This window comes from Taeniopygia guttata, chromosome 7, assembly GCF_048771995.1.
Source record: "Taeniopygia guttata chromosome 7, bTaeGut7.mat, whole genome shotgun sequence".
Lineage (NCBI taxonomy): Eukaryota > Metazoa > Chordata > Aves > Passeriformes > Estrildidae > Taeniopygia > Taeniopygia guttata.
The window spans coordinates 29,273,445-29,301,336 of NC_133032.1; the positions used below are offsets into that span (position 1 = coordinate 29,273,445).

Sequence of the window (27,892 nt, forward strand, 5' to 3'; positions counted from 1 at the left end):
GACAGTTTTTAACCCAGTGGAACAGTACAGTACACCGCGCCTTCACATCTCCAGTGCTTCCCTCTCTTCCACACAGATCAATTTTTCTGTGCTTAATGAGGAGAGAATAAAAGTCTTTTAATGGCAGATACTGTTAAATCCCTCAAGATCTGATCCTAAAGCATTACATTGGAACTTCTCTCTGCCTTCTCATTTTTGTCATTCATGGCAATATGCTATTACTTTGCTCATGTTTTTTCCATGCAGTGTTTCCTCTTGTGTTTTTGGGGTTTTTAACAGTAGACAAAATTTAAGAGGTAATGGATGAAGGAGAAATAAATTACATAAAAAAAATTATAGAACATAGAACAATTTGTGACATCATTTATGAACTGTAATCTTCATTGTGATTTATCATGTAGACCACTGAAAATTCTGTGTTATAGATGTATGTAAGCATACATATGTGTGTGTATCTGTATGTGTGCATATGTATACATAGATCTACACATATATATTTACACATTCATGTGTAAAAATATTTATTTTAAAGTAAATAAATATTTACCTATACCTCTTTTTACCTATACTAAGAGCACATAGACACGTATAGAGTTATAGTGCTTTTATGTCAGACTCATAATGTTCCTTTGGGCACTTACTGAAGATGCTGTGAGTGACCACAGAAGCTATCAGGGTGTTCAAGGCACAGCAGCTCAGGCTTGCTCAGAAGGATGAGCTCATGGTCACAGAGGGAGCAACTGTGGGGCAGGAGCTGATGTGTCCTCCCGCGTTAGGAAATGGTCTCTGCTCTTCAGGCAAGGTCTTCTGGAGGCCTGAGTCACATGAATTATGTCAGTGAGAGCTGCCCTGATCACAGCAAGGCTACTCCAGGGTGAACATAACAAGAGACAGTCACCAGCTGCCTCTGAAGAATTGGCTTGTAAAGCTTCAACAAAATGCAAGATATGCCACTGAGCTCAGGTGGACAAAAGCTCTGCTAGCTCTGTATAGTGTGGGTTAGGGGCATGCCTTAGCCAAGTTTCTGTTCTCTATCTCATACAGCACAGGCTTAACAGGGCCCTGAATAGGGAACATTTGTTTGTACCTCAAATGAATTAGTGTTATGGCAGTCATAGCAGGAGGGCTCAGATAAGGTATAACAGCTATAAGGAAACAGGAGGGCTGGGAAGGATGTTTGTGACTGCTCACATGTGTAAGTGTTCTACTTGTTCTTTCTACTTTGTTTGATCCCTTTCAATGGAATATTTTCCCAACATAGGAACATTTTTTTTGCTGGTAACTAGGTACAGTTTCACTGGAGGAAAAAAAAAAGACAAGGAATTTGTAAAGAAGTGTCTTGAAATTTGATATACCTCTGTCTTCAAGGGAAAAGTGAAGAGCTGTATTGTTGTCTGTTGTGACTTATTTTGTGGCACATAAATGCTTTCTAAGTAATTCTAGGGAGTGCACACCCCAAAGAACTTTGAGTTTCAGTTCTTCTTTCCTGAAGTAGACAAAAGGTCCTGTAGAGCTAATGGTTTTACTCTTGTCTTTCAAATAACCTATGTTTAAAACCAATTCTGAATTCTCCACTCAAGTGTTCTCTTCTTCAGTGCTTTATCCTTTAGTGTTCTGTAAACTTTTCTACTTTCAGATCTAAACAGGGAGAGTATTGTGGGCAAAGACAAAAAGCCCAGAAACTGACTATCCTTTTTTTGACCAAACACTTTGGCCTTGAAACAGCTTTCCTTATTTCTAATCTCTGTCTTTCTACCATTCTCTCAATTCTATCATTGCCAACTGCATAATGATCTTCTGCACCAGAAGTGCTAATTTGGATTAGTTGATTTATATGTGAATGCTATACATAGAGTTTAAAATTGTCCCCAAGGTGGGATGCCATCTTCATTTTTGAACTGAACTCTTTTCCATCCCAAAGCGTACAAGAGCCTTCAAGGGAGAGAGGCTGGAATGATGGTATCTAGGAGTTGAGCCCAGTCTCACTTCCCTCTTTACTCTTGTGGTAATTGCAAGTGTATGTCTGAAAAAACTGCTTGATTTCCACATAGACTACACATTCACTACTGATTTTTCTGTCCTAGTGGATGATATATTACTAAATTGATCCATGAGGGATAAGGGTTATGCATGCTGCATTTTAAACTTAAAGGTAGTAGAGAAGTAAGGAAAAAAAGACTGTGAGCAAGATGATCTGTGTTAAAGAGGTGGGGAGGAGGACAACATCCTCGTTCACCTGTGTTGGAGTAGATCCTGGGCTTCCACACTGAGCATGGTGGAGCTGTTCTGGGCAGATAATTGATATGATCAATGCCAGAATTTGACTAGTTGCATGTCTGCTTCATTGAAGACACAAATAGTGTAAAAATGAACCTGTTATCTTCAAGATAACACAAGGAGAGAACGGGATTTACACTAAGATTGTACTCATCAAGATTTTTGTTCCCCATTTTTTACTGGTGAGAGACTGTGTTCCCTTCTCTCTACCCCTCCCTGCATCCCCTCTGTACTCTCTACCTCTTTAGGTTGCCATAGCTTTGATGATCACTTGACCTCCAAACAAGAAGGGGGAAAATCCAAGAATGTTGTGAACCTGGGAGCAATCCGCCAAGGCATGAAGCGCTTTCAGTTTCTGCTGAACTGCTGTGAACCAGGCACTATCCCTGATGCCTCCATTTTGGCAGCAGCCCTAGACCTTGTAAGTCATTATTGGTCTGTTGTTTCCTGCTGAGAGCATGTGCATATGTGGTGGTCCACTGTCATTCACTAATGCTCTTTGTGCCCCACAGACACGGTGTAAAGCATCACAGCAATGCCAGCTGCTGCTGGTGGTATTAGCTGGAGCTTTAGCATCTGTGAGTGGACAGGTTTGCAGACAAAATGGATCCTTTTTTAATTACATGGCTCCCCATAACTACATGATTGCTAGTGCAAAGCTTGTATTGTTGTCTTTGTACTTCTCTCACAGACACTCTGTTTCTGCTCAGTCTACAGAATAAGGATTGAAGATTGGATAACTACTTGGAGAAGTGCAGGAATTCCACTCTCAAGTTCTGACAGAGTTATAAGTACATTAGGCAACACTGAACTATTAGTCACCAGCGTCAGTCAGTGGAAAAATAATTATATCAGAGTGTGTGTGCTTTTAAGTGTGGATATTGATGATTTGCCAGTGCAAATCAAAGAAGCTACTCAATTCAGTCCCTTCTTCCTGATATTCTGTATCTCCTTCCTTCTTATCCTTGCAGTTGTGTTTTTTAACAATCCCTCCAATTTCTAAAGCTGTGGCCTTCACCCTGTGATTCATGAGCCAGTGGGGCTCTGTGAGGTGTTTATGTGACAAGCAAAGAGTGTGACAAATACAGCTATGAAAAACCAGCCAAATATTAGCAATTTCTCTGCATGCTGCTTTTTACTTCCTTCCATAAGTGTTTGGCTGTGTGCAAGTTGAAAAAAGATTAAAAGCACTGCTCTCAAGGCATCCACATGCTCTCTATCCCTTTTCTTCCCACACCCCACCTCTCACCTGTGTGATTGCTGTGCCATTTGTGCTCAAATTCAGTTTTTTTGCTCACTGCTGGAGGTCTCAGGCCCATGGACTCTGCCTTCCTGCTAGCGCTGTGCCCTGACCTTTGCTGCACTGCCTGCTCCATGGCTGTAGGGATGTTATGCTCTGTGCACCACTCCTCTGTATCTTCATCTTAACCTTGCCCACTTGGTCTGCACATTCAAGCACGTCTGCATTAATGCTGGTCTGGAGTTGCTGTTGTTGTCAGTTCCCATCTAGCTCTACTGTTTGAGTGCACCTCATCCATCTTCCAAAAAACACAGGTTACATTCACTGTTTCCCACACCTCCTGCCAGAGTTTGTTGCTCCTCTGGATGGAAGCTGTGGATGCAGTGGCTGACAGAGTAGCCAACCTGGTGTCTCTTAGCAGTCAGGGTTGCAGTGAGCTCAGCAAGCTCCAATAAGGTGGCTTGCAACCCAACTTCGGTGTTCAAGGCTTCCAGTCTGCCACCCCCTTGCAAATTCTAAACTAACGCAATTAGTAAGGTGTGAGGTGTATGGGCAGGAAAGAGCTCATTCCTAGCAAGTTTGTCACCAGGAGCCTCTGAAGATGCACTACTCTGTGTTCTGATAAATCAGATTATAAAATGGGGTTTGGCAATTATGTCCCTATTGCCTGTAAATGTCTTACTTAATTTTAAAATTTCCCAAATGCCTAAGCACAGACCAGCTTACTCTGTGCCCATGCATGAAGTCAGCTGGAAACTACCAGTCAGAGTGAAGTGTTTAATGATGTCTGACTTCAGAGCTGACTTTTACAAACTGAAATGTAACTGTCTCTCCATTCCACTGAGAGACAATTTTGGTATTAGAATTTCTAAAAGGTCTTCAGCTAAAGATGAAGGAAGCCTTGTTCTAATTATAGCCTTGGGAGTCTCCAAGTGCCTGTTGAGTTGGAATTTTGTCTACAAAGTATGGGAGATATATAGAAGTTCGGCAGTCACATGCAGTGTATATTTTAAAAGATGACAGCCTGTCATCTCACTGTATTGGCTAATGGCAATGGAAAATTCCCACACTGTATGTCAGCAGAGTACACCTAAAATGGGTGTTTTAACTTCTGTTTTCAGACTTTTGAAGTAATAGTTTGAATCAGGTATGATGCAAATGAAAAGCTTCTTAAGTCATTTTATCCAGCCTAGTTGCTAAGGCAACCTTTAGAAAATGAAAGGCAAACAGTTCCATTTCTTCCATAATTTTTCTGAACATGCTTTTTTATGCAGGTTTGCAAAATTCTATTCTTATAACAACTTTGAAATCTTTGATCAGCCTGGATGCTTGTTTAAAGAAATTAGAACAGTGAAACAAATGATGCATCCTTATGGAGCTTATAATTTGTTTGTGTATTAAAATGAGTGTTGCCTTAGGTTTAGTAGCTATGCAGTTAACATATTTTCCTAGAAGCAGCATCGATAATTGACTAAATTTTGTAAACTACAATCAATATATGGCTGTGCAAACATTCAGTGATAATCGATACATTGCAGAGAGCTTCATCTTTATGTCCCCAGCTTAAATCCAGACTTTGCAATAGTCAAATTTATTTACTTTTGGATTTTTCAGTCTATGCTTATGTTCCTGTTGAGGGTTCCAATAAACTGCTCTCTAGGATTGTGTTACTATGTTACCTGAAGTATCCTAATTAGACTGCTGTAAATGGCCAGCTTTTCTTTGACCAATATAACAGTGTGTGAACACCTGCCAGCATTACATTTTTCCAATAAGATGTATGAGCTTATTTGTTGTAACATGTAAATCTTTTATCCTTGTTGAAGTATGATAGTTGTACTGTTTTCTGGAAGGATTGTATTTGAGATGACCTACAAAGTACTGGGACAGTAGAAGCAAAGTCTATACTGCAAGAATACTTGTCAATGTCCTGACTCCATGTCCCCCTGTGTCTTAGGCAGACTGTGTTCTCATGTCCCTGTTTCCATGGCAGAAATATTTCTCTGTAGAAGTGCTTATGCTTGGGAAGGAAGTCAGAGATTGCTACAAACAGGTCCCAGAGTAAAAGACTGGGAGCAAAACCAAGGAACTATGTCATGGATTGTACTTGACCATTTTGTAGATATAATCAGAGAGGTATGAACTAATTGAAACAGGCAATTCTCCAAGACACTGATTAATAAATTACTTGCAACCTGTCTTCATGTACCTGCTAAGACAAATTTTATGTCAGACTCACTTTAATTTAGACAAAGCAGAGCCACCCAGTCAGCACCTTTTATTCAAATTTACCTTGGCATCAGTTAAAAGTATGTGCCTTTCTTTTCTGTTTTGAAGAGAACAGAGACAAAAATCAATTTTTGCTCAAAGTGCCATGTGAACTTAAAGAAGGGACTCAAGGAAAATTACCACTGGTTGATTAGTGTCATAAAAGTCACTGTTCTTGGAAATAAAACTGGACATAAGTACTCTAGTAATAAAACCGCAGAATCAGGTTTACATGAACAGTAATGCAGTGCTTTGAAATTCCAAATCCATTATGTATTTGGTTCCTTTCACCCAGGTCATTTGCTCTTTAGAACAAACCAGGGTATCTCTTGAAAAAATTCACTGAGATGATTTGAATTGTTAATAAACTGGTTAATTAATGTAAATTTATACAGTACAAGAGCAATTTTCAAGGTGCAAAACAATATAGTAGGTCTAATGTTAAAACTGGACTTGTGAACAGTTCCATAGGCATGGACAGATTTGTAAGAGTATTGCTGCTGTGTCAGGTTTTGACAGTGACCACGGTAACTTGTGTTCTTTTCAGCTGCAAATCACCTGCCTGATTAATTTCTCTCCATTTGTGATGTGTTTCTCTGTTGTGTGAATCCATCTCTGTTCATTCTGTCACATCTTCATCTTTCTCTTGCTGCTGCTGCTTCAGGTTTCTCAGAGCCTCAGGTAAGCAATCACAGGGAGCCTGTGCCCTATCATGTTCAGAAAGTCCTTCATACCGGAGGTCTTTGCAGTAGTTTTTAAAATAATATAGTGATTTTTAATTAATCCTGCTCCTCCCCTTTGCCCCCCATCCTACATCCTCCTTTAACTGTTGTAGTTGTGTGCTTTCATCATGTTTACAACATGTTTCTTTACAGGATTCCAGTATGCTAAGAAACTTTGACTTCATTGCTAGTGAACTAAACCAGTAGTAGACTAAGGCTGGGGCTTTATCTCTTCACATAGGTCTCCATGGTTAAGGTTTTACTTTGTGAGAATAAAAGAATAAAATCCTCAACTATTCTGTGTTGCATGTGATCAACCAGTAGCAGTTTGTAATGTTTTTCCAGTGCTAGATACTTGTTTTGTTTCTGGGTAGTGACTGTCTGCATTCAGATTAATTCAGATTTCTGCTTTCTTCATCAGAACATCATGTCAGCTTAAATCCTCCTATTCAAGAAAACAGCTTTTGTTTTGTTTTTTTTTTTTCCCCAATGTTTGTAAAATGTGAGCAAAAGCTGCAAATGGATGTTGTGTTAGTAATTTCTTAAATCAAGCTTTAGGAGCATTGATCCAAAATTTTTTGGTTTCAATTTTTGATTAAAACACTCTTGGACGTTTTATTTATTAATCTTCAACACATCATCTTACAGGTTTTCGGGGGCTGTCTAGTATTTATAGACCACATTTGACAAGCCCTTCTTTATAAGTAGCTGCTGATCTGCTTGAATTATTTCATTAGAGCTGTCAGCATCTAAAAGTGTGTAATGTGTTTGTACTCTGTGAAATTGCTGTTAGTGAACTTTGTAAAGCCAGCTGGTAAACTGTAGGCATTGCTGTATTCTTAGTTTTATAAATTGTTGATTCCAGGAGTTTTGGTTGTGGAAGTTGCAGGAAGAAAGGGGAAAATTAAATGGAAATTAGTAGAACCATTAGCTTTTTAGTCCTCTTTCCATGTCTGTAAGGATGTTATTTTGGCAGTTTAGACTGCTGGGATAAAAAGCTACTCCTGAGTCTAAGCTACCCTTTACGAAACAAAATTACTGTGTCTGTTTTTTGAACATTTCAGGAAGTTTCAGAAGCATTCTTTATTGGTCTAACACTTGTCCTGCTGGATGATTTAATACAAGCTAAGATACATTCAATATAATTTCTCCCACTAAAGTGATTTTTTTCTAAGGCAGGGACAGGATGATTTTCCTCTGGAAATGAGTCAGTCCTTTCAAAACTCAGCTACGTGTTGTTATTTCAGTATTGAAGTGCCTGACACTTGCTAAGGCAATTGAAATTTGGCCAGTGACATTTTGTTGACTTACACCAGAGTAATGTATTTCTGTCTCCACAGATATTAATTATAACTGAAAAATAGTGCTTTTCCTAGTTTTAACAAGCCTCCATTTATGCTTTCATCCCTAAGATTCAGAAGCAGAACCTAAAGTGACAAATGCTAGGATTTGTGTGGCCACGGTGTCATTTGCTGCTGCAATATTTGCAACCTCAGTAGCAAAGGTGAAGCTAAAACCTGAATTGTTTGTGCAGTAACAGTGCGAGATGCACGCTTCTGCTTTTGCAGTTAGGTGGGTTCTGAAGGAGAGCATTACAGAGGGGTGTAATAAATATTTGTATTTCAAAGTTTATATTATGTTTCTTTCTGCCCCTCCAGTGTTTGGACTGAGCAAGACTGCTCAGTGTTTATGAGCTTGCTTTTAGTAGCTCAAGAGGTGAGACTTATGCAGAGAGACTCTGCTGCCAGCTTTTTATGGAGACATTGCTCGTACCGTGTGACTCCTTGACAAGCTTGCAAAGCAATTTTTAAAGCACAGAATATTCTAATATTTGGGGAGCTTCTCCAAGGTGTTTTTTGTTTTTAAGGTGATTTTTTTTGCAAACATTTCAGGAAGCTCCTGTGGTGGCACGAGCAGCCCTGTTCCTTGAGTGCGCGCGCTTTGTCCACCGCTGCAATCGTGGCAACTGGCCTGAGTGGATGAAGGGCCACCATGTGAACATTACTAAGAAAGGCCTGTCCCGTGGCCGTTCTCCTATTGTGGGCAACAAAAGGAACCAGAAGCTGCAGTGGAATGCAGCTAAGCTCTTCTACCAGTGGGGAGATGTAAGTGTTGGTTTCTCTTCTGCTTACATTAAAAAATACAGCAAAATATAAAGGTAATTGTATCCTATAGAGGATTTCAGTCCCTGTAGGATGGGGATTCAGAAGCCTTCATTCCAACCTGCACTTCACAGCCTGCCAGGATCCCCCCTTCTCTTAAGGGAAGTGACTTTGCTAAGACATGTTCTCCCCAAGGATCTGTTTAGTCCATTCTCCTTTTTCCAGCACTTTTCATATGTGAATGGCTAAGGAAGAGGGAAAATGTGGGCTGTGATACTACTTTATATTTTTCTTACTTCGAGATATATTTAGCCTAGGGCTCCTTGAACTAGGTGTGGAGCTGTATATTTAGTAATGGGTTTCTCTTTGCACCCATACAGACTGTTAGCACTTATAATTTTTTGGCAAGGAGTTCTACAGAGCTACTATGAATCATGTAAAGAAATGTCTCTTTTTGTTTTGACACTTGAATCTTTCAAGTTTTATTTGATTGAGATCTCTTACCATGCAGGAAGGAGGCAATTTTCTTATCTGCCCCTGTGAATGGCACATGCAATTTCCTTGTAAAGCCCCTAGGATATAATTGCTGAACATCTGACATGTATACAGTTCATTTCTCACAATTCAAAATAGTGGGAGAAGTTCCTTTGACTGGTTTCAGATGTCTTTCTGGAAGTGAGCTTTGTGCTTCTCACATCTTCTAAAAACCGGTGGTTTTTACAGTGAGCACCTTGATTCCCATCCCCCCCAGAAAAAGAAGACATAAAATCCAATGCTTATGGAAATTTAAAAATCATGTTCTGCCTTGCTGACTTGAATTCTTGTAGGTTAAACCAACATGTGTTTGTCAGTGGAGCACATTGTAAGGAGCCTCGAAATAAAGCTGACCATATCAATACATTCCCACCACAGAACGGTCCAGGGGGAGAATCCAACTTGGGTCTTAGAACCTGAGCTCAGTATCTTTGCAGATCTCCTCCTTCCATTCCTAAAGCTAACTCAGAAAATGCTGCCTGGTCATCCTACTCTCTGGAAAAGTCTCAAACACAGGAGATTATCTTCATAACAGCACAAATGCCAAAGTCCCATGAAAAAGTAAATAGGGTGAAGGTGTTGGCTTCTCTAGTCCATGGAGTCACTGCCTTAGCCTGACTCCTTTTCCTTTTAAGTGGAGCGCATAGGATTACATAGTCATTGAATTTTTGTATGCTTTCAGAGAGCTAGAATTATCCATCTCTGTTTGTAGATGCTATGCTTCTAGACATTCCCTTTTCTCAGACTCTAAAAAAAAAAAAAGAAAACAAGAAAGACAGTAACTATTAGAAGCCAGTTAGATTTCCCCCTCAGCTATCATTTTTAGTAACTGATATACCTCACCTGGAAAAAGTCCAGGAAGGTTTTTTTTTTCATAATGTCAAAAGTATTACCGTGTGATTCAAGGTCATAAGAAAGGAGACAGGGAAATCTGATCATAGGCAATTTAGCATAATTGTCTTCCCCTTAACTTTAATAGCATCATAAGACTTATTTGGACATATTCTCCATTCTAAGATTAGTCTGTGTTTGCTGCTGTTTAGGAGCATTTCAGAAGGGAAAATCCTTACATTTACTGTCCACAAGGCAGGATAAGATTTGGAGAGTAGTTTTAGAGTGTGGATTTTTTTCCTTTTCCTGCAAGTTTTCTTGCTGTTTACTCTTATCTCTAATTCTTCTCACTGAAGGCCAGAAGAATTTATTTACCCACAGCCTCCCTAATACCATCAGAGAATCACAGTGGTGAACCCTTTCCACAGGAGGTGAGACTTGGACTGCCCATAGCAGGGATGAGCCTTTTGAATCAAAAGACTTGATATGTTCTGCTGTCTTTTGAAATAATGCAATGTTAAATCTAATTCTGGTCAGGTTAGTCTGTCACTTCCTTTGACTGCTTCTGTTGAGAGGACCTTTGGTTTTGCTTCTCTGTTTGCTAGAAAACCAAAAATAGAGAAAACACATGTCAGGAATTCAGTGCTCATTAAATGGAAAGCTGTGGGATTACATCTTACTGCTTTAACATTAGGGTGTTAACATTAACCCTTAACATTAGGGTGGGATACACAGCATAAATATGTGATAAATTACTGTTTTATGGACAAGCATGCAGAACATTTCTCCCTTTAAATGCCTGAAATATGAAAGGCAAAAAATTGAGATGTGTGCAGTTCCTTTAGGAATGTACAGGCTCAGAGATAGCTGAGATTGACAGTTTTGTGTCAGCATGCAAACCACAACAATATCACCTTATTCTCTCTATATAGCAGTGTCTACCCTTTCCCCTGTTGCTGGGTTTCAGAGGAAGAGTTTAATAGCAAGAACAGTTATAATAAATGACCATTTATGTATTTCTGTGTCACTTCAGCCATGGCAGGAAAATTGTGTAGTGCTGGCATGACCATCAGTTCTGACTTGTAAAATATTTAGAAAACCTCCTTAGTATCTTTGCCTAAAACTATCCTATACTCAAAAAGGCCAAATGAATAGCGCTGCTGAAAAGTCTGTAATTTAAAACATATCTTCCCTCACAAAGTGATGATCTCACAGGATAAAATTTCACATACTTATCTGTGCTCATGTGTGTGTGGCAAAGAAAATCAAGACAGTTCTTAAGAGCTCTCAAGCATCCTAGCAGGAAAGCAATCTCCTTGCTAACACACCTTTACCTGGAGTTTGCTGACGACACCATGAGGGCTGTTGAGCAGAAGACCTACATTCTCAGCAGAAAGACTTAGCAAAAATTTGAACTAAATATATCAAAGGAACAAAGAAAAGTGGAAGAAATTAATACTTCACAATGACCTAATCTCCTTCTGCCTGTTTGGAGGGGTTTATTGTTTAACTAAATTTACTGAAAGTTTTCATCCTCAAATTTGACACATTTCAAATTTTTGTTGAAAAAAGGGGGAAATAAGTTATTGTTTTGATAGCAATTAGTCTTCTGTCATCCCTTTCTCCCCTTTAGACAGTAAAAATAAAGCCAGGGTGTTCTGGTTGGGCTGAAATTCTCACCTGCTGTGCTTCTCTTTCTCCATCTGCAGGCAATTGGTGTCCGCCTCAATGAGCTATGCCACGCTGAGAGTGAGAGTCCTGCCAACCTGCTTGGCCTCATTTATGATGAGGAGACCAAGAGGCGCCTGAGAAAGGAGGATGAGGAAGAAGACTTTTTAGATGACAGTAAGGAGACTCCCTTTACTACAAGAACCCCCGCTTGTAAGAACCTCTGCTTTAGGAGCACTTAATATTTTTTCTCTTTTCATTTTCTTGCCACCCAGCTGTATTTCCCAGTCCCTCACTTTCACCCCAGCTTCCTCCCCTGTTCTTTTTGTGCCTGGGTGTAAAACGTGACAGATGTGTAACAGTACTGAAAGACTTGGATGAAAAAGGGAAGGGAAAACAGGAAGTGACTTGCAATTCCTGTACACAGAAACTGCAGTTGTAAGCAAGGTCATAATTTATTTCTTGAGCCTTGCTGTCACCTGAGTGTCAAAAGTGGCTCAGACTCCATTCTTCACAGTTACTGCTGCCAAAATGTTTGTTAAAGATTGGCCACTTTTCTGTTTCTGGACCTTGAAGGGTCAGCTCGCCTGATGTGAATTGGCACAGCTCTGCTAAAGGCTTTTAAATCTTGATTTCAGTATAGTGCTTGATTTCAGGCAGAAATAATAAAAAAAAAAAAGCATCATTAAAAATCTGTATAACAACAAGATGATGAAACCACATACATTTGTGCCTGTGTGTACATGAGGGTGGAAGAGCTGTGACAGATCACTGATTCTGGATGTCTGTATGGACATGCAAGTTACAGCAAATGCTGTGAGCCAAAATAAATTCTCAAAACACATCTTGTTGTAGCTGTAGGTGAAGGTGGTAACAAGCATTGTGTGCTCTTTAGACACCATTTGTGTATAGATATGTGCTGTAATTTTCTGGCGTTTGACTGCCTGTACTGTTGTTCCCTGTTGGATGTAGTGTTTATCTTCTGCTTTCTCTTCCTGTGGTTCTGGATTTGTTCTTAGCACTGCATAAAGGCCCACTTTGGGCAGTGATATAGCACCTGGATTGCTTGCACAATTACAGAAGCCTGACTTCAAAGGAGGCTATCTTTTCCAGTTATCAGGGTAGGAATTAATAATAATAGGAAAAGTATCTCTTTAACAGCTAGTCATAACTACATTATTTTGAGATAATTGAGATATTTGAAAGTGGTTCTTTTCCACAACTGCAAAAGATTTGACTGAATGCAAAACTGAAAAGGAAAAGAAGGGTATCTACTTCTTAAACTTTATTAGCCTTAAATGATATGTATACAAAATGTCATAATCTTATTGTTAGTTTAGTAGGTACTTCAATATAATATACTATAATATATACTGTAGTTAACTATTGTGTTACTTCAATATAATGCAGTCTAATATAATAGGTAATACAATATAATATATAATTAATATATTATAAAATCTAATACAATATAATATTATTATAAAATATAATGTAATATAAATATTGATTATATCAATGTAATATAAATGTTAGTATTACTTCATGTGCTGGTAAATACATGGTTTGTTATTTGATTGATTCTGTATCTTTTAGTGTAGGAAAAGTAGCACAGAAGTGTGGGGCTTTCTGCTTTTCAGTGCAGCTTGCATCGTGCACCATATGTGACAATGTCCATCACCTCTTGGTTCCAGATCTTGTATTAACTCCTTGTTCATGACAGAAATATTCTTTCCTAGGCACTGTGAATCCTACCAAGTGTTGTTGTCCTTTTGCACTAAAAATGGCAGCCTGCCAGCTTCTCCTGGAGATAACCACATTCCTTCGAGAGACCTTTCCCTACATGCCCAGACCACGGACCGAGCCTCTTGTGGTAAGTGGGCCACACACACTGGAGAGGGCTTTGTCCACAGAATCACAGATTCCAGGCTCTGAGGAGAGGTAGAGTGGGGTAAAAACTCCAGTGGATCTCTGCAGGGAGAAAGGAACCATTGCGTAGATGATCAGGGTACATGAGATGGGTTGGTTAAGAGGTAAGACCATGGAAGCACAACATGTGCTGCTGGAATTTAAAAGAAGTTTCCAAAGTTTCTGAGGAAGTAAGGAGTGGGGGACTTGGCAAGTGTGGGAGGTAGACTTTAGAAAGTGACAAGCTGAAATGCTCACTCTCTTTTGAGCAGTGGCCAGAGATTGGAACAAGGCAGTTGGGGAAAGGAGCAGAATGGTTTGCAGAGAATTTGCCAGAACTTTAAAGCTGCAGATTGGTTTGGGTCAGACCCAGAGAACTGCAGGGAGAATGGGAAGAAAGGAAAGAGCTTGGGGACAAAGAAGCAAAGAAAGAAAAAAAATCTCCATGAGACTCAAATGAACAGGCAAATCTTGGCATAAACAGTAAGCTAAACAACCAGTTAGGTGACAACTAATGCTGTGAATAGCAGAACTAATGCTGTGAATAGCAGAACACATGAAGACTGATTTTTAGTGATTCATTCTTGTGTGGATTTTCTTATGTCTAATACTGTGGTTTAACATTGCCTTTAGCCTGTTGTTTCAAAAACAAATGCACACAGTCATCTGTTGACAAGCTGAGTTGACTGTGACCCTCAGCTTCAGGGGTGGTTAGCGTGGAATGGGATGAGAATTGAATGGCTGACATGGTCTCAGCTTTTAAGCCAAATTTCTTTGAGAAATCAGGATAAAAATTATAAAAAAAAAAAAAAAAAAAAAAAAAAGAGAAGTTAAATTTCCATGAAGTATTTAACCCTACTATTTTAGTCCTGATTTCTGTTAATGACTGATCAGATTTTAGTCATGGCAATTATGCTTGACAGGCCAATTTATCTGGATAGTGTTGTAATTAGGTTCTGAAAACGAATCCAAAGGCTGTAGATGACCTCTGATGAAGTGGCTCAGCCCCAAGGTATGCAAGAAGGACAATTTTAAAAAGCAACAAATTCAGCAAAGTCCTCCTTAAACACACTGGTGATATTACAGCATAATAAATAACTGCATCCACAAGCAGGATAATACCATGGTTTAGAATTCATATAATTAAGTAGTTAGGCTTGGAACTAAGAATACATTGGATAATGGAGGTCAACAGAAATTAGTGCTTTTATGTGAGCTAGAAATGCAACTGGTTAATTGCTTTCTAGACTTGTGTATAGAAGACAAGGAGGAGGAATTATTCTGTGAGCTGTAAGTGAAAGAAACCTCAGGGGCACATTATGCAAGAGTCTGTAAGAAAAAATGGCCATAGACTGTTGCTTCTAACTTTGTACAGAGGAAAAAAAAAGAAGCAACAATAATCCAGATTAAAATATTAAATCTGTGGTTTTGGAGTGATGCTTCCTTTCCAAGATCAGGTACATAATGTTATGAGCCATATAGCTGGAATTTCAGTAGAGCAAATCTCACTTCCATTGGTATTTGTAGGCATAGATAGTCTGTTCCATAGATAGGAGCACAGCCTTGGAAGCCCTGAAGAAGTGAAACATTTGCAACTGAACTAGCTTTGGTGAGCTAGTTTGACTACCAAGAGAGCAGGCAGACTTGCCAAGGCTGTGGGCTGAGTCAGGGCCACGGTCCTGACTGAAGTTTAACCCAAAGCCTTTTACTGATCATGGAGCAGATACAAGCTCATATTGCTCACAGCTGGAGACATTCCAAAGCCACCTGGATGTATTCTTGTGTCACCTGCTCTGAGTGACCCTGACTTGGCAGGGGGGTTGGACTGGACGATCTCCAGAGGTCCCTTCCAATCCCAATAATTCTGTGATTGGTAGCCCTTCCATCCTGGCAGGTGGCTCAGCCTGCTGCAAGGTTAAAGAGCAGTTGGCTTAGGTGTGATTAATGTACCCCATCTGAAGCAGTTCTTCCTGAAGAATTGGGAGTGTTTAGCCTGGAGAAAAGGAGACTCAGAGGTGACCCTATCACTCTCTACTCCCTGAAAGGTGGTTGTGGCCAGGTGGTGTTGGTCTATTTCTCCAGGCAGCACTGACAGAACCAGAGGACACAGTCTCAAGCTACATCAAGGGAACTAGAGGTTGGATATTAGAAAAAAATTTTTTACAGAAAGAATGATAAAGTACTGGAGTGGTCTGCCCAGGGAGGTGGTGGAGTCACCATCCTTGGATGTGTTTAAACAAAGACTGGATGTGGCACTGGGTGCCATGGCTTAGTTGAGGTGTTGGGGCATAGGTTGGACTCCTGATCTTGAAGGACTCTTCCAACCTGGTCATTCTATGAATTCTGTGAAGCTTCTCTAGTTGCAGTGGGAGCTCATACTGCTGGCACATCTGTGTGGTCTCCATTCTGCTACAGGATCTGGAGAGCTGCAGGCTGCGTCTGGATCCTGAGATGGACCGACACAGGTATGAGAGAAAGATCAGCTTTGCTGGGGTTCTGGATGAAAATGAAGATTCAAAGGATTCCCTACACAGCAGCAGCCACACCCTCAAATCTGAGGCTGGCTTCGAGGAGAAAAAAGGTTTGTCAGAACAATAAGGCTTTTGTATTCTCAGGGCTTGTGAAGTGGCGCTTGATTTTGTGTTTTCATTTGCATAGACTGTGTTAAAAAGCAGGCAGCCATGGAGTCACGTGGCTTTAAATCATTTCCGAGACGCTTTTGGCCTTCAGGGTTCAGTATAATGAATGTGAGAAGCAAAGATGTTAAATTTTATAAAACAGTGCTATGACTGAAATTGATCAAAAGCTTTGCACAATTGCTAAAAAGGAGGAAGCCTTGTTTGAAACTGTCTCTTAGTAGGATGCTGAGAGAAGAAGCATCACTATTTGATTCATTGTAAAAATAAAGATCAAAAGTGGTGTTTGTTTTTTTTTCTGATCAGTTTTTAACTTTGGGGAAATCACAGATAGAAGGGAAGATTGGTCTTTCTCTGTGGAAAACCTGTACGGGTTTGGAAGTCATGGCATCACAACAAATTAGTGTGATTGGTCTCTTGAATTCTTTGCTACCACATGAAAAATACACTGTGTGGCTTTTGATGGCTAGCAGATTGATGTTACCAACATACTCTATACTGTACAAGCAGACTTCAAGCTCACTGTGTTTGCTGAGAATAGCAGATCGTTTCCATTTTTTGAGCCATCTCATGCAAGACTCACATTCTATCTGATGGTACAAGTGTTGCAATACAATATAGTCATTGTGAGTATTTGCAATTAGAGATTAAACTGCCAGATACCTCTAGATCACCTTCTAACAAGTCTCCTAGAACTATTTACATTCTGTCTTGTAGTAGTAATTTACAGGTGCAGGGATTTGAATGATAATTTTGATGATTGCTTGAAAAGGATAGATGTTTAATAATTGTTTCACTACAGTGGGGTCTGTGACTGGTTTTCCTGTCAGAACTGTAAAATCTATTAATGGTTTGGAGGAGCTTTTATTGACTTCTACAGGCTTTGGATAAAGTTTGTGTTGTTTTCAGCTGTGACCTTGCCATAATTACTGGAGAAAATACTAGAAATGCTTCCAATTCTTGTGTGGTGTAACACTTTCCCCAAAACTATGTGTCTAGTGGGCCAGTTATTGCTGTGCAGACCCACCTACGAAAGGTGAGCTGGATAAATTGATGTTCAGCCTCATTTTGTCTACTCTTGACATATTGGCAGCCCAGAAAAACACACAGCCTTTTGATCTGTCTGATAGTCTTAAGATGTGTGGGGTACAAGGTCTCTGCCTATTTAGATGAGAAAGTTTGGATTGGGGTTGGCATTTTTTTTGAGGATAGTTGTAACAATTGCTTGAAACCATTTTTAAGCTTTTCAAGGAACAGTCTTGCCCTCTGGGACATTACCTGAGTGGGAGAATACCTTCAAGCAGGCAGTCCTGCTGGAAAATGCTGGTGGAAAGTCTCTAACTATCCTCTTTTTCTTAGAGACGATGCTGGCTTAGCTTTTCCTTTGCATGTTACTGTGCTATAGGTGTAATGTATTTTTGCAAAGATAGTATTGACTTTCTGCACCCTTTTCTCCATTAAACTACATTTCCCTGTGGTTTTGAGTTTTCTTTACATTTTGTCTTTTCCCTAAGCTGTCACATAGTTATCCTTTACTAAATCTGCCTCTTTACTGCATTTTAGATACAGGGAAAGTGACTGCAGTAGGAAGGTTGAATCCTAATATACCTTAGCAAAAATGTAATTCCAGTATATTAAAAGCTTAATAAATGCAAGGTAATGTTATATTTTAAAATTACAATAATTATGTTCTTTTCTTTGGCCACAGCATATTCTTCTGGGAATCCACCTGGGCCAAACCCTGCAGATGTAGAGGCATCTTTCATAATCTACACTTTTCTAGATAAGAAAATGTTGTTGTGTGAATGTAACTAAATTTTTCTTGCCTGCAGTGAGAGGTTTATTTATCTCAAACTCTTTGATGAGTACTAATATGTTTCCCTTCATTTTTCTGGAGTGTTAAAAACTTTGCTCTCATTGCTCCCCCCAGGCATGGCTTAGCAGCTAACCAAAAGCCACGGGTTTACTGTATAGAATCTGCTCCAGGTAGGTCTGAAATACAGACACTACAGCTAGGTAGATGCAGGCTCTCAGATGACCACTCTTTGGGTGCAAAAATGGGACTCTGCAGACTTCATGAAATGTAGTTACATGTGCTTAAGCAGTTTGGGGTTTGTGGAGCTGATGTGAACATTATTCAAGCAGTAGCGATTGCTAAGGAACTTAGCATGGTCACTTGGAAGGAGATTCTTTGGTCACTCAGCAGTAGTTTGCCAATTGATTTGTGAGGACTGAGGGGTAGCTCCTGAAACATATCCAGCTGTCTTTGACCAGGATACTAGTCACTGGAAATGGGAATTCCATTCTGGAGGAGCTGGGGGCAATCTCAGGAGTAAAGGTGTATTTGCTTTATCCTGAAGCCAAAATACAATTCTATTTAAATATTTTGCTTACCCATAGTATTCAAAAAGCTCTGTGCTGTTCATTCCTAACCACACACCAAAGGTAATTGATCACACGTGGCCTTGCCTGGTTAGATCTGCAGTAAAATGACTGAGTGTTGCAACATTTGGACTGACATACTGCCATGTACTGCCTTTGAACTAAGAGGAGAATGAAAGTGCAAACAGTTGGTGCTTTAAACATTGAACCATTCCATGTCTGTGCTCATCAAAAATGCAGAGTGTCAATGGATGTTGTCAATGCCTGAAAGCTGCTGATTTGTCTGAAGGAGAAGATCTACGTGCTTCTGTTTCCTCTAAAGCATTCTAATGATGAAGAGTAACATGCAGAGACACGGATTTATACAAACCTTCCTTCAAAGAAGTCTTGCGTGCTAGCCTCATGGAGCAGACTTCCCTCTTGCAGTCACACATGCTGTATAAATAAATCATTGATCCTACCACAGAGCTCAGTGAGGTTTACAGAACCCAAGCCCATGGGAAAATAGGTTTGTTCGAGGTGCCTTGTTCATGCTTGGGATTCAGCCAGCTATCCATAGCAAGAGGTGATGCTGCACTAATGCAAACTCTAAGGACTGGCAAAGAAAACTGCAATTTACATCCATTGGGCATATCCTGCTTCCTGGCAGGAATTGATTCAAATTGGTGTGAATTGTAGGATTTTCTTGTCCATGCTTTGGGTTTCTGTTAGCGCAGATTAGTCTGCTTGCTGGTGGTTGAAAAAGGGCTAATTCCAAATACAGACAAGGCCTGTACATCTGAGGTGATGTACCAGATCTCCAGAATATGAGGTGTTGAACACATTTTTGTGAGGCATCTTTACTCCCTGATTGATCGAGCTGCATTGGCGTTGGCTTTGGAGGGAGCCTCTGACCCCATATTCCTCGGCACAAGATACTGCAATACAGGCTGGCAGCAAAGGGTTGGGAGGGCGGGGAGGGCCAAGATCTCTTTCTCTTTTAAATGGGGAAAAATTAAGGGGAAAAAAGTCCTCTTTTATTCTTTTAATACAGTTCCCAGCAGGAAGATCAGGATAGGAGGCTCCCGCTTGCTCCAGATTAAAGGAACCCGCAGTTTCCGGGTGAAGAAGGGGGGTTCCCTTTCCAGCATTCGCCGGGCCGGCAGCCTAAAGAGCACCAAGTTATCACGGCAGGACTCAGAGTCTGAGAATGAGGAGCTGCAGCTGTCCCACAGCAGGGACACTGTCACTGATATAGGTAACTTAGATGAGTGGGTGGAAAGGGAGGGGACAGTAGGAAGGACCTTAAACTCTTGATGCGATTGCAGCAGAGCTAGAAATGACGAGAGATCCCCACCTCTGCAGGCTAGGAAAAATCTAGAGCTCTCTTCAGGGGCTGCCTGGACTAGGGCCTGGGAGGAGCACGGCACAAGTCCTGGGTGCAGTGTCAGCTCCATGATTGTCAGTTCAGCACCGTGTTGGAGCATGAGCTCTTAGAATGCTGGCCTGCCAGCTGAACGCTTGCTGTCTGTAGGGAGCACATGCACCTGTGTATCTACACACACCCCTAAATCACAGGATATCATGAATACATGAAGTGATATGTATATATGATATTTTATATGATATTTTATTGTGCATAGCAACAGATTGGCTATATGTATATATATATATATAAATATATAAATATATATATAAATATATATATATAAATAAACACATATATATTTAGGCATGTACTTCATATTCTCCATTGGATATGATGTCATATGCATGTCGAGTGACATGTAGAACATGTATTCCTATATGCAGAACATAACATTCACATGCTGCATACTATATTTCTACATACTGGCACATACATTTATTTTTGTGGTCTACAGCTGCTTTCCTGAGTATTTAAAAGATGCATGTCCGTACATTTATCTTACGGAAACAAGATGTGCATCCTACTCTGTGAAATCTCCAGCACAGTTAAATTGAAGGGTTTCCCGTCCCTATTAGTGTTAACCAAAACCTGTGGATACATTTGGAGCTGGAATACCCTCCCAAGTTTAATGGTCATTTTTATGTTGCCCAAAAGATGTTTCAGTAGGAGAACATGGAGAAGTGGGATTGTCAATTCTATAAATATTGATGAGTCACAGTTCACTCAAAGAAGAGAAAAAGGGTAAACCAAAAGTCATCTCCAACCAGCTCTTAATATCACTAGTATTAGTTTTATAGGAGGCCCATAAGGTATGAAGTGGTTAGGGGAAACAAAGGGGTCAGTGAAATTCTCAGGGAAATCTCTCCCTTGGCTGAGTTCTACATTGTTCTAGTGTGCTAGAATCAGGATTTTTTTCCCCTTTCATCCCCATGACATTAGCAGTTTCTATGGACAATTAGCAGGGACTTTTCCTGTTGGCATTTCCAGTTGGATGCCACTTCTGGTTGGATTTTTGTTGACATTTTTAACCACAGAGCCCAGTCAATGCAGATCACCAAACCAACCACTTGCAGCATCTGAATGGTGCAAAGAATTTGTTTATGATGGTTTTGGATTATCCATTTTCCTTCCATTAAAGCAAAAAAAAAAATAAAAATGGAGGGACAAATGTTTGCTGCTGACAAGATGGCCTATGGGTCAAGTCCAATTAGTTCTTGTAAGTGTCAAGCCAGCACAGGACTGGGGAGGATGTCTAGATGCAGTCTTTCCAGTGTGACATATTCTGTGTACTCTCATGTGTTCCCACAAGGCTGGCCTGGCTTACAGTGCTGTCCCTAGTCTTAAAACACATAGGGAGCAATAAAAACAACAACCTTTTGGGTATTTTTCTTTTGAAGAAGGGAGCCCTTGGAGTGCGAGTGAACCCAGCATTGAACCTGAGGTACTGAGCAACACAGGCATGGAGGAGAACTATCATCGGAACATGTCATGGCTGCACGTAAGTACAGGTTGCCAGCAGTGCTCTCAAGGATCCATTTTCAATAGAAAAACCTTTGTCTGGCAATAACCAGATCACAGTTTGTGCTTTTCCCATATAGCATAACGGATCTCAAGTGTAAGTAAGCTGCGACCTTTGGAAATTGTGTGTTCGCCATTTCTAAAATGGACTTAAGTCTCCTTCTCTCTAGTTCATATCATTAATTTTTTTTCTCCCTAGGTGTGCAGGGACAGCCATTCTGCCTCAGCTGAAAAATACATTAACTCAGTACCTTATCTCCAGCATGGCCAGTAGAGTGTAATTCAGGGAGAGCAACAGAATGGGCTACAGTGTGAGCTGGGCTTCTGGAAAGTGACATTTTAGAAGCTGCTCGTGTAAGCCAGCAAAGCCTTGTGTAGTATTGACTGTGTCCAACAGACAGACAGTACAACAGTGTAGATGTGGTTTGGTCATGCAGGGTCTAAAGCATCCCTTTGGGCAATCTCTGTGCCTGGGATTTAGACTTGCCAGAAGTCAGTTGGGCAAGTCTGCATTGCTGTGCCATGATTGTGGTGTCCTGTGTGAGCACAGACATTGGGCAAGTCTTCATTGCTGTGCCATGATTGTGGTGTCCTGTGTGAACACAGACACCCTTCGACTTCTGAGTTGCCTTTGGGAGACAGCTGTCAATATCGACTCAATATCTTCATTTTTTTTCCCCAGGTATTTCACACAGACTGCTCTCACCTGCCCCATTCCTATGGGGTGTGGGCAAGAACAGGCTTAATTTAGTACTTTGATGTCAGAAACAATTCTTGATAGTTGTGTTTTTTAGATGAGGCTGGCAGGGCAGGGAACTTGAATGCCATGTCTTCAAACCTAGTACCTCAATCTCTGGAATACCCTGTTTTCTGCCAGTACTCTAATGCTCTTGGTAATGATTATACCTCATTTGGAAATTCCAGTGTACTAAACTGAGTATGTTAGACATATGTGTATGCATTAGATGTTGCACCACTAGAGGATAAGGGAAGTTCCCTAGTTAGCAGCTTAAGATACATCATGGTGCCCCTGCTCAATGTGGGAGGATGCATGAACTCATTAATTCTGAAAGAAACAAGAAACTTGAGATGCTTGTCTCACTTTACATGTGATTAAATTGCATAGCAGAAATGAAAATTTGAAAAATCACCAGTTACAGTTAATGACACAGAATTTTATTACATGACAATGCTATTTTTTTAATTTGTTAGAAAGAAGGTGTGGCTAGATGGTTGCTAAAACTACAGGCAAAACAAATTGCTGCTTTACCTGCTTTACTTAGTTGTCACAAGCAAACAATTCAAAAGGATCACTGGTCCTAGTTGCTGCAGTGAAGACACCAACATTTTCCTTTACCTGTCCTTTAGGGAGCCTGGTGTCCTCCCTCTGTGCCAGTGTACCATTACAACAATTTATAAGAGTGGACCAGAGGCTGGTAGGAGTGCTACAGTGCTGCTATACAATCTGCATGTTGATACCAATATTGAGTTATTCTTTATTGACCCTGAAATTATAGGAGGCCAGAACAAGGAGGCAAACACAGGAGTCTCACAAACATTACACAGATTTATTTAAGATTAAACTCCTGTCATTTTTATAAGCTTCTGTATTTTAAGGTTGGGAATAATGTGGCAGCTGGGAGAGAGAGCCAGCAGACTGCAACTGCACAGACATAGACACAGTGGATGGAAAACTGGGAGAGCTTCCTTCTGGTAGTTCTGGGTACTTCTGCACTAGGTTGTGGGGGGAAGAGAAAGATTCATAAAGACCTACAGTGTGAATGGCTTAGAGATGCCTGTGTGTTTTCCTCAGAGTGCTAATAAGAGGCTGGGTTTGTGTGTAACGTGAAGATCAATGTACAAAGAGCTGCTGGGCTGAGCTTTGCTCCGCTGGCAAGAAACCATCTGAGTTACACCAGAGTGGTCACTCAGGCGTAGACTTTCCAGGGCTATCTTTAATTAAGTATCTTAGGGACTAATGACAATGTTTCTGTAGCAAAACAGGGCTCGGAATGGCTAAATTCCAAAATATTTACCTGATTTCTAGATAAGTTCTACTACTCCTTGCTGCCATATGGCAACACTAGTAGAAATAGCAACTGAGCCAGCTACCACAGAGCTGGGCTGGATGGGTCTGCCCAATGACATGAAGAGCAACTGACACAGCTTATTTCTACTTCAGTGCATACTGAGATATTTCCCTTTGCACCTCTTGAATGAAACTGACCCCCAAGCATGGTGGGTTTGCAGCTTTAGTAACAATTGGCTAGTTGATGGTTTCTAGTCCAAGATCTTTGAGTAGTGATAGAATAGCTTTTCTTCAAACTGAGAGGATGCTGTTTTCCTCAGCCTTAACCTTGACACCAGCTGAATATACACATCTATAGCAGCTCTGTTCCTTTACTTTGTTAGCACTAATGTTTCTTTGGCCATGCCCAGCTAGTTTGCAAACCTCTTGTCAGTATGAAGTGTCACAGGCACATTCTTCTCTCTCTTAGGACTTTTTCATAGAGGTGCACAGAGAGAAATGAAAGAGAAAACAATTTCTGTTTCTGCTCCTTGTTTTCTCATGTTGAATGTGTTTGGAGAATTGTTTACCTGGGGCTTCACACCTCCCTAGCCAGACTGAGGAAAAGTTGGCTTGACTGTCCCAGTCACGGCCTGTGTAGCTCCATTTTCTGTAGGTAACTATCTATGTTTTAATTTCCAGGTCATGATCCTATTGTGCAACCAGCAGAGTTTCATATGCACGCACATCGACTACTGTCACCCACACTGCTATCTCCACCACAGCCGCTCCTGTGCTCGCCTTGTCCGGGCCATCAAACTTCTCTATGGAGACACAGTGGACTCCCTGAGAGAAAACAGCACTATGAACAACGTGGCAAGAGGCAAAAAACAAAAGGAAGTGAGTAAATGGAAAAAGCAGAATGGTTTAGAGTTTGTCCAGGTACATCATGATTGCCTTTGAAAAAACTGCGTGATGTACTCATACAGTTCTTTCATGACAAAATGAATAGAGATTTTCCTAAGCTTGGCTTGGCTGTAAAAAAATGCAGCAATTAAGTCACTCAGCATTATATAAGGAATTTAATCTGTATTGACTAGGATGAATCTTAGTTGCTGATAAGGTCATTTAAAAAGCATACAACCTGACTTCAATTTTAGTGCTCTTTTGTGGCCTCTATTTACTACCCTGTGGATTCTCTCTCTTTTTGTTCATGTTTTTTTCTTGTCTGTTAGTAAAAATTACTCTTGAAATTCTTGTAAAATCTTATGTAGTTTCTTTCTTTAGGTCTGAGCTCTCAGCTGTTCCAAGAATTGTATACATTAGTCTTTAGTGTTTGTCTCCTTTTAATGACCATTTCAGCAGGGTATTCAGACAACTTTGTGCCTTTTTATATGTAAAAGTGTAATTTTAACTTTAGTGGAAATACATTTCTGCTTTCAGGAAAGAGCCCCTCCCTCCAGATATCAACTGAATTGTGCCAACAGTTAAACCACATCAGACAGACCACAGTTATCCTGAATAATTGTAATGGCAGAGCCTTTCAACTGCTTTGCAGTAACATTGAAAACAAAAGTGTTCATGGAACTGTCATAAAGCTTTCAGTTTGGTAAAGAGGCTGGCAGTGGCATATGAAGGGGAAAAATTCATTGTTTCTTCATCAACCAGGAGATTGTTTGTTTCCTGTCAAGTTAGAAAAGTGAAAGATATTTTTTTGGAAGAAAGAACAGAGCAGTGAAAAAGAAGCTTATGTTTTTGCTTTCCTGAAAACTGTAAACCCCATATTTTTCCTCTAGCACAGAAAAGCACAAATTGTTTAGAAAGAGAGGCAGTCATTTCCTCTGCAGAAGGCAGGCAAGAGATGAGTAGCTGGTATGCCTCATAGTAGGTAGCAAAATAACCATGCATTTCTGTGGCTTGTTTCATCTTCAACTTTGAATTGCAAGACAGAGACATGCATTTCATCATACATCAAAGCATTTAATAAACAGCAGGAAAAATGAATTTGAGAGGCACTGAGGTCTCCTACAAATACCTGAAGGGTGTTTGCACAGACCTCACTTCCAGAGAGCAATTGACAATCTTTGCTTTTTTTCATAGTCCAAGAAATACATGGAATTGTGTCCAGAGAAGAGAATGGAGAGGAGGAAGGGGCTGGAGGACCAGGAGTAGCTGAGGGAGTTGGGGGAGCTCAGCCTGGAGAAAAGGAGGCTCAAGGGGACTTTCTCAGTTGCCAGAGTCTCTGACAGGAGAGTGCAGCCAGGTGGGTGTTGAGCTTTGCTCCAAGGAAACAAGGCACATGACTGAGAGGAAATGGCCCCAGGGCCATTTCAGTTGCACCTGGGAAGGTTTAGTTTGAGTATTAGCAAAAAACTTCTTCTCTGAACGTTTTGTCCAGCCCTGCCACAGGCTGTCCAGTGGGGCAGTGGAGTCACCATTCCTGGAGGACTTAAAAAAAACCTAAGGATGTGGCACTTGGGGACATGATTCAGTGGTGGACTTGGCAGCATTAGATTGTTGTTTTGACTTTAGAGGTCTTTTCCCACATCAATAATTCTATGATTCCATGAGAGGAATAATTCTGTACACTGGACACTTCCACTGGTAATTTTTTTGGAGGGAAGTTGTAGACTTTTTGCCTCTAATCTTCTTAACTAAATATATGGGTGTGCCACCAGTGAAGATTACACAGAGAACATTCACATTGTTCACTTGGTTTACTGTCTTCTGCCTTAAGATTTTATTGGGAAAAGCATTGTTAAAAATAGAAGAAGATTGGATGAAATGTGTTGTCTCACTGATATTAGGCCTGTTGCCAGCAAAGAAGAAGGCTTTGTGCTACAGCTCTGGTACCAGATGGTTTCTAGTATACGGAAATTCCTCTTGTATATAATTTCCTTTTCCACATTTTGAGAAATATAAAAGTGAACTCCACTTTCTTTTTATATCCTTCCAGTGCTTAGACAAGTCATGCTTGAGAACTCCTTCTCTTAAAAAGAGAGTGATCGATATCAACTTGGAAGGGAAGAAGGACTCTGGAATGCTAAAATACATCAGGAATCAGGTACTGATTAGGCCATATGCTAGTTAGGGAGGCAGATATATAGGTGCCAGGTTAAAATGCAACAAGAGGGGAAATATATATGGATCTCCAAGTGCATGTAACGAACTGTTCCTGAATATCAATCAGTTCAACCCTACATCTTTTCCCAGTCTGAGTAATACTAAATTTAAGCCTCTTAAGGAAACATGGTCAAAGAAACCTTTTAGCTCCATTAAATCACAGTCTGCATCTCTGGCTTTCCATATGCAACGACATATGCACGAGAGCTAAGGATACAAAAAACCAAAGAATTCACAGATACGTTTAACTGCAGCCTGTCAGTTTACAGTATTTGTTTTCTCTGTTCTTACTTGTTCAAAGTTCCTGATGAAGCAACAGACTCTTCGTAAGCCTGTTCTTAACTGAGAGTTTAATGGACATGTATTGCTGGCTGTGCACCACTTTGGGAGAGGTTGTCTTTCCTTTGTCCTCTTTTTTGGTGTTGGTGATGTGAGGGACAAGCAAAAGACTGTAGGAACTAGCTTGGAAACACTGCTCTTTTATACAGGCTGAAAGCCACGTCCCCTCTATATGGAGCATTTTCTGAAATGGACAAACCTAGAAGTTATGATGGGTAATTTGTTGACCAAAACCAGGGTAAAATCACTGAGTGTGTTCTTCCCTGTAGACAGTTTGCTCAGCCCTAAGGCATGGCTTGGTTTGTTCCAGGTGATGAGCCTGTCCCCTGCCCCTCTGTCACTGCTGATCAAGGCGGCTCCCATCCTCACCGAGGAGATGTACGGGGACATCCAGCCAGCAGCCTGGGAGCTCCTGCTCAGCGTGGACGAGCACATGGCTGGGGCAGCAGGTGAGGCAGCCAAACCACTCCCACAGCAACACTAATCCCTCTGCTTCTGCCTCCTGCAGTGCCCCTCAGACACCATCTGCATTGATTGGCCTCCATCAGTCTGTACTTTAATTAAAGGCTCTTTATATTCAAATGTGATCCATGGAAGCAAATATGGATCAGCTCAGCTACTGCTGTGAATGGAGGTGGGAGCTTAGATAAGTCCCTGCCTGTTGCCCAGGCCTCTGGCAGCAGGCAGTGGCTTTATTGGGGTGGCCAGTAACCCAAAACCCACCCTCTCTTGCAAGTTCTTTTAATAATGGCTGATTTGGTCCATTATAGAATAAATGATTTATTTAATAGGCACAAAATTAACAGACATAAGATTTTAAACAGACTATTTGCTACACAGTAATTAAAAAAAAGCCAAAAAACTACTAGTAGAGAACATACAGTGCATGATAGAGGTACCCATGTTACAGCTAGCAAAGAAACAGTAC

At 40.5% G+C, this 27,892-nt stretch overlaps 1 protein-coding gene across 13 annotated transcripts in view; it reads left to right on the forward strand.

Annotated features, from left to right (window-relative positions):
• Positions 1-27,892, forward strand: part of UNC80 (unc-80 homolog, NALCN channel complex subunit) — a 122,470-nt gene that overhangs the window by 41,031 nt on the left and 53,547 nt on the right. For 6 of the 13 annotated variants that reach the window (XM_030277990.4, XM_030277995.4, XM_030277991.4 and 3 more), the window contains exons 22-31: positions 2,526-2,698; positions 8,400-8,612; positions 11,684-11,855; positions 13,382-13,515; positions 15,966-16,131; positions 19,602-19,805; positions 21,374-21,474; positions 24,205-24,402; positions 26,459-26,566; positions 27,275-27,413. In XM_030277990.4, the coding sequence (XP_030133850.3) occupies positions 2,526-2,698; positions 8,400-8,612; positions 11,684-11,855; positions 13,382-13,515; positions 15,966-16,131; positions 19,602-19,805; positions 21,374-21,474; positions 24,205-24,402; positions 26,459-26,566; positions 27,275-27,413 (1,608 nt within the window). The remainder of the gene's footprint in view (positions 1-2,525; positions 2,699-8,399; positions 8,613-11,683; positions 11,856-13,381; positions 13,516-15,965; positions 16,132-19,601; positions 19,806-21,373; positions 21,475-24,204; positions 24,403-26,458; positions 26,567-27,274; positions 27,414-27,892) is intronic. The other 7 variants (XM_030277994.4, XM_030277997.4, XM_030277998.4 and 4 more) reach the window with 4 other exon arrangements.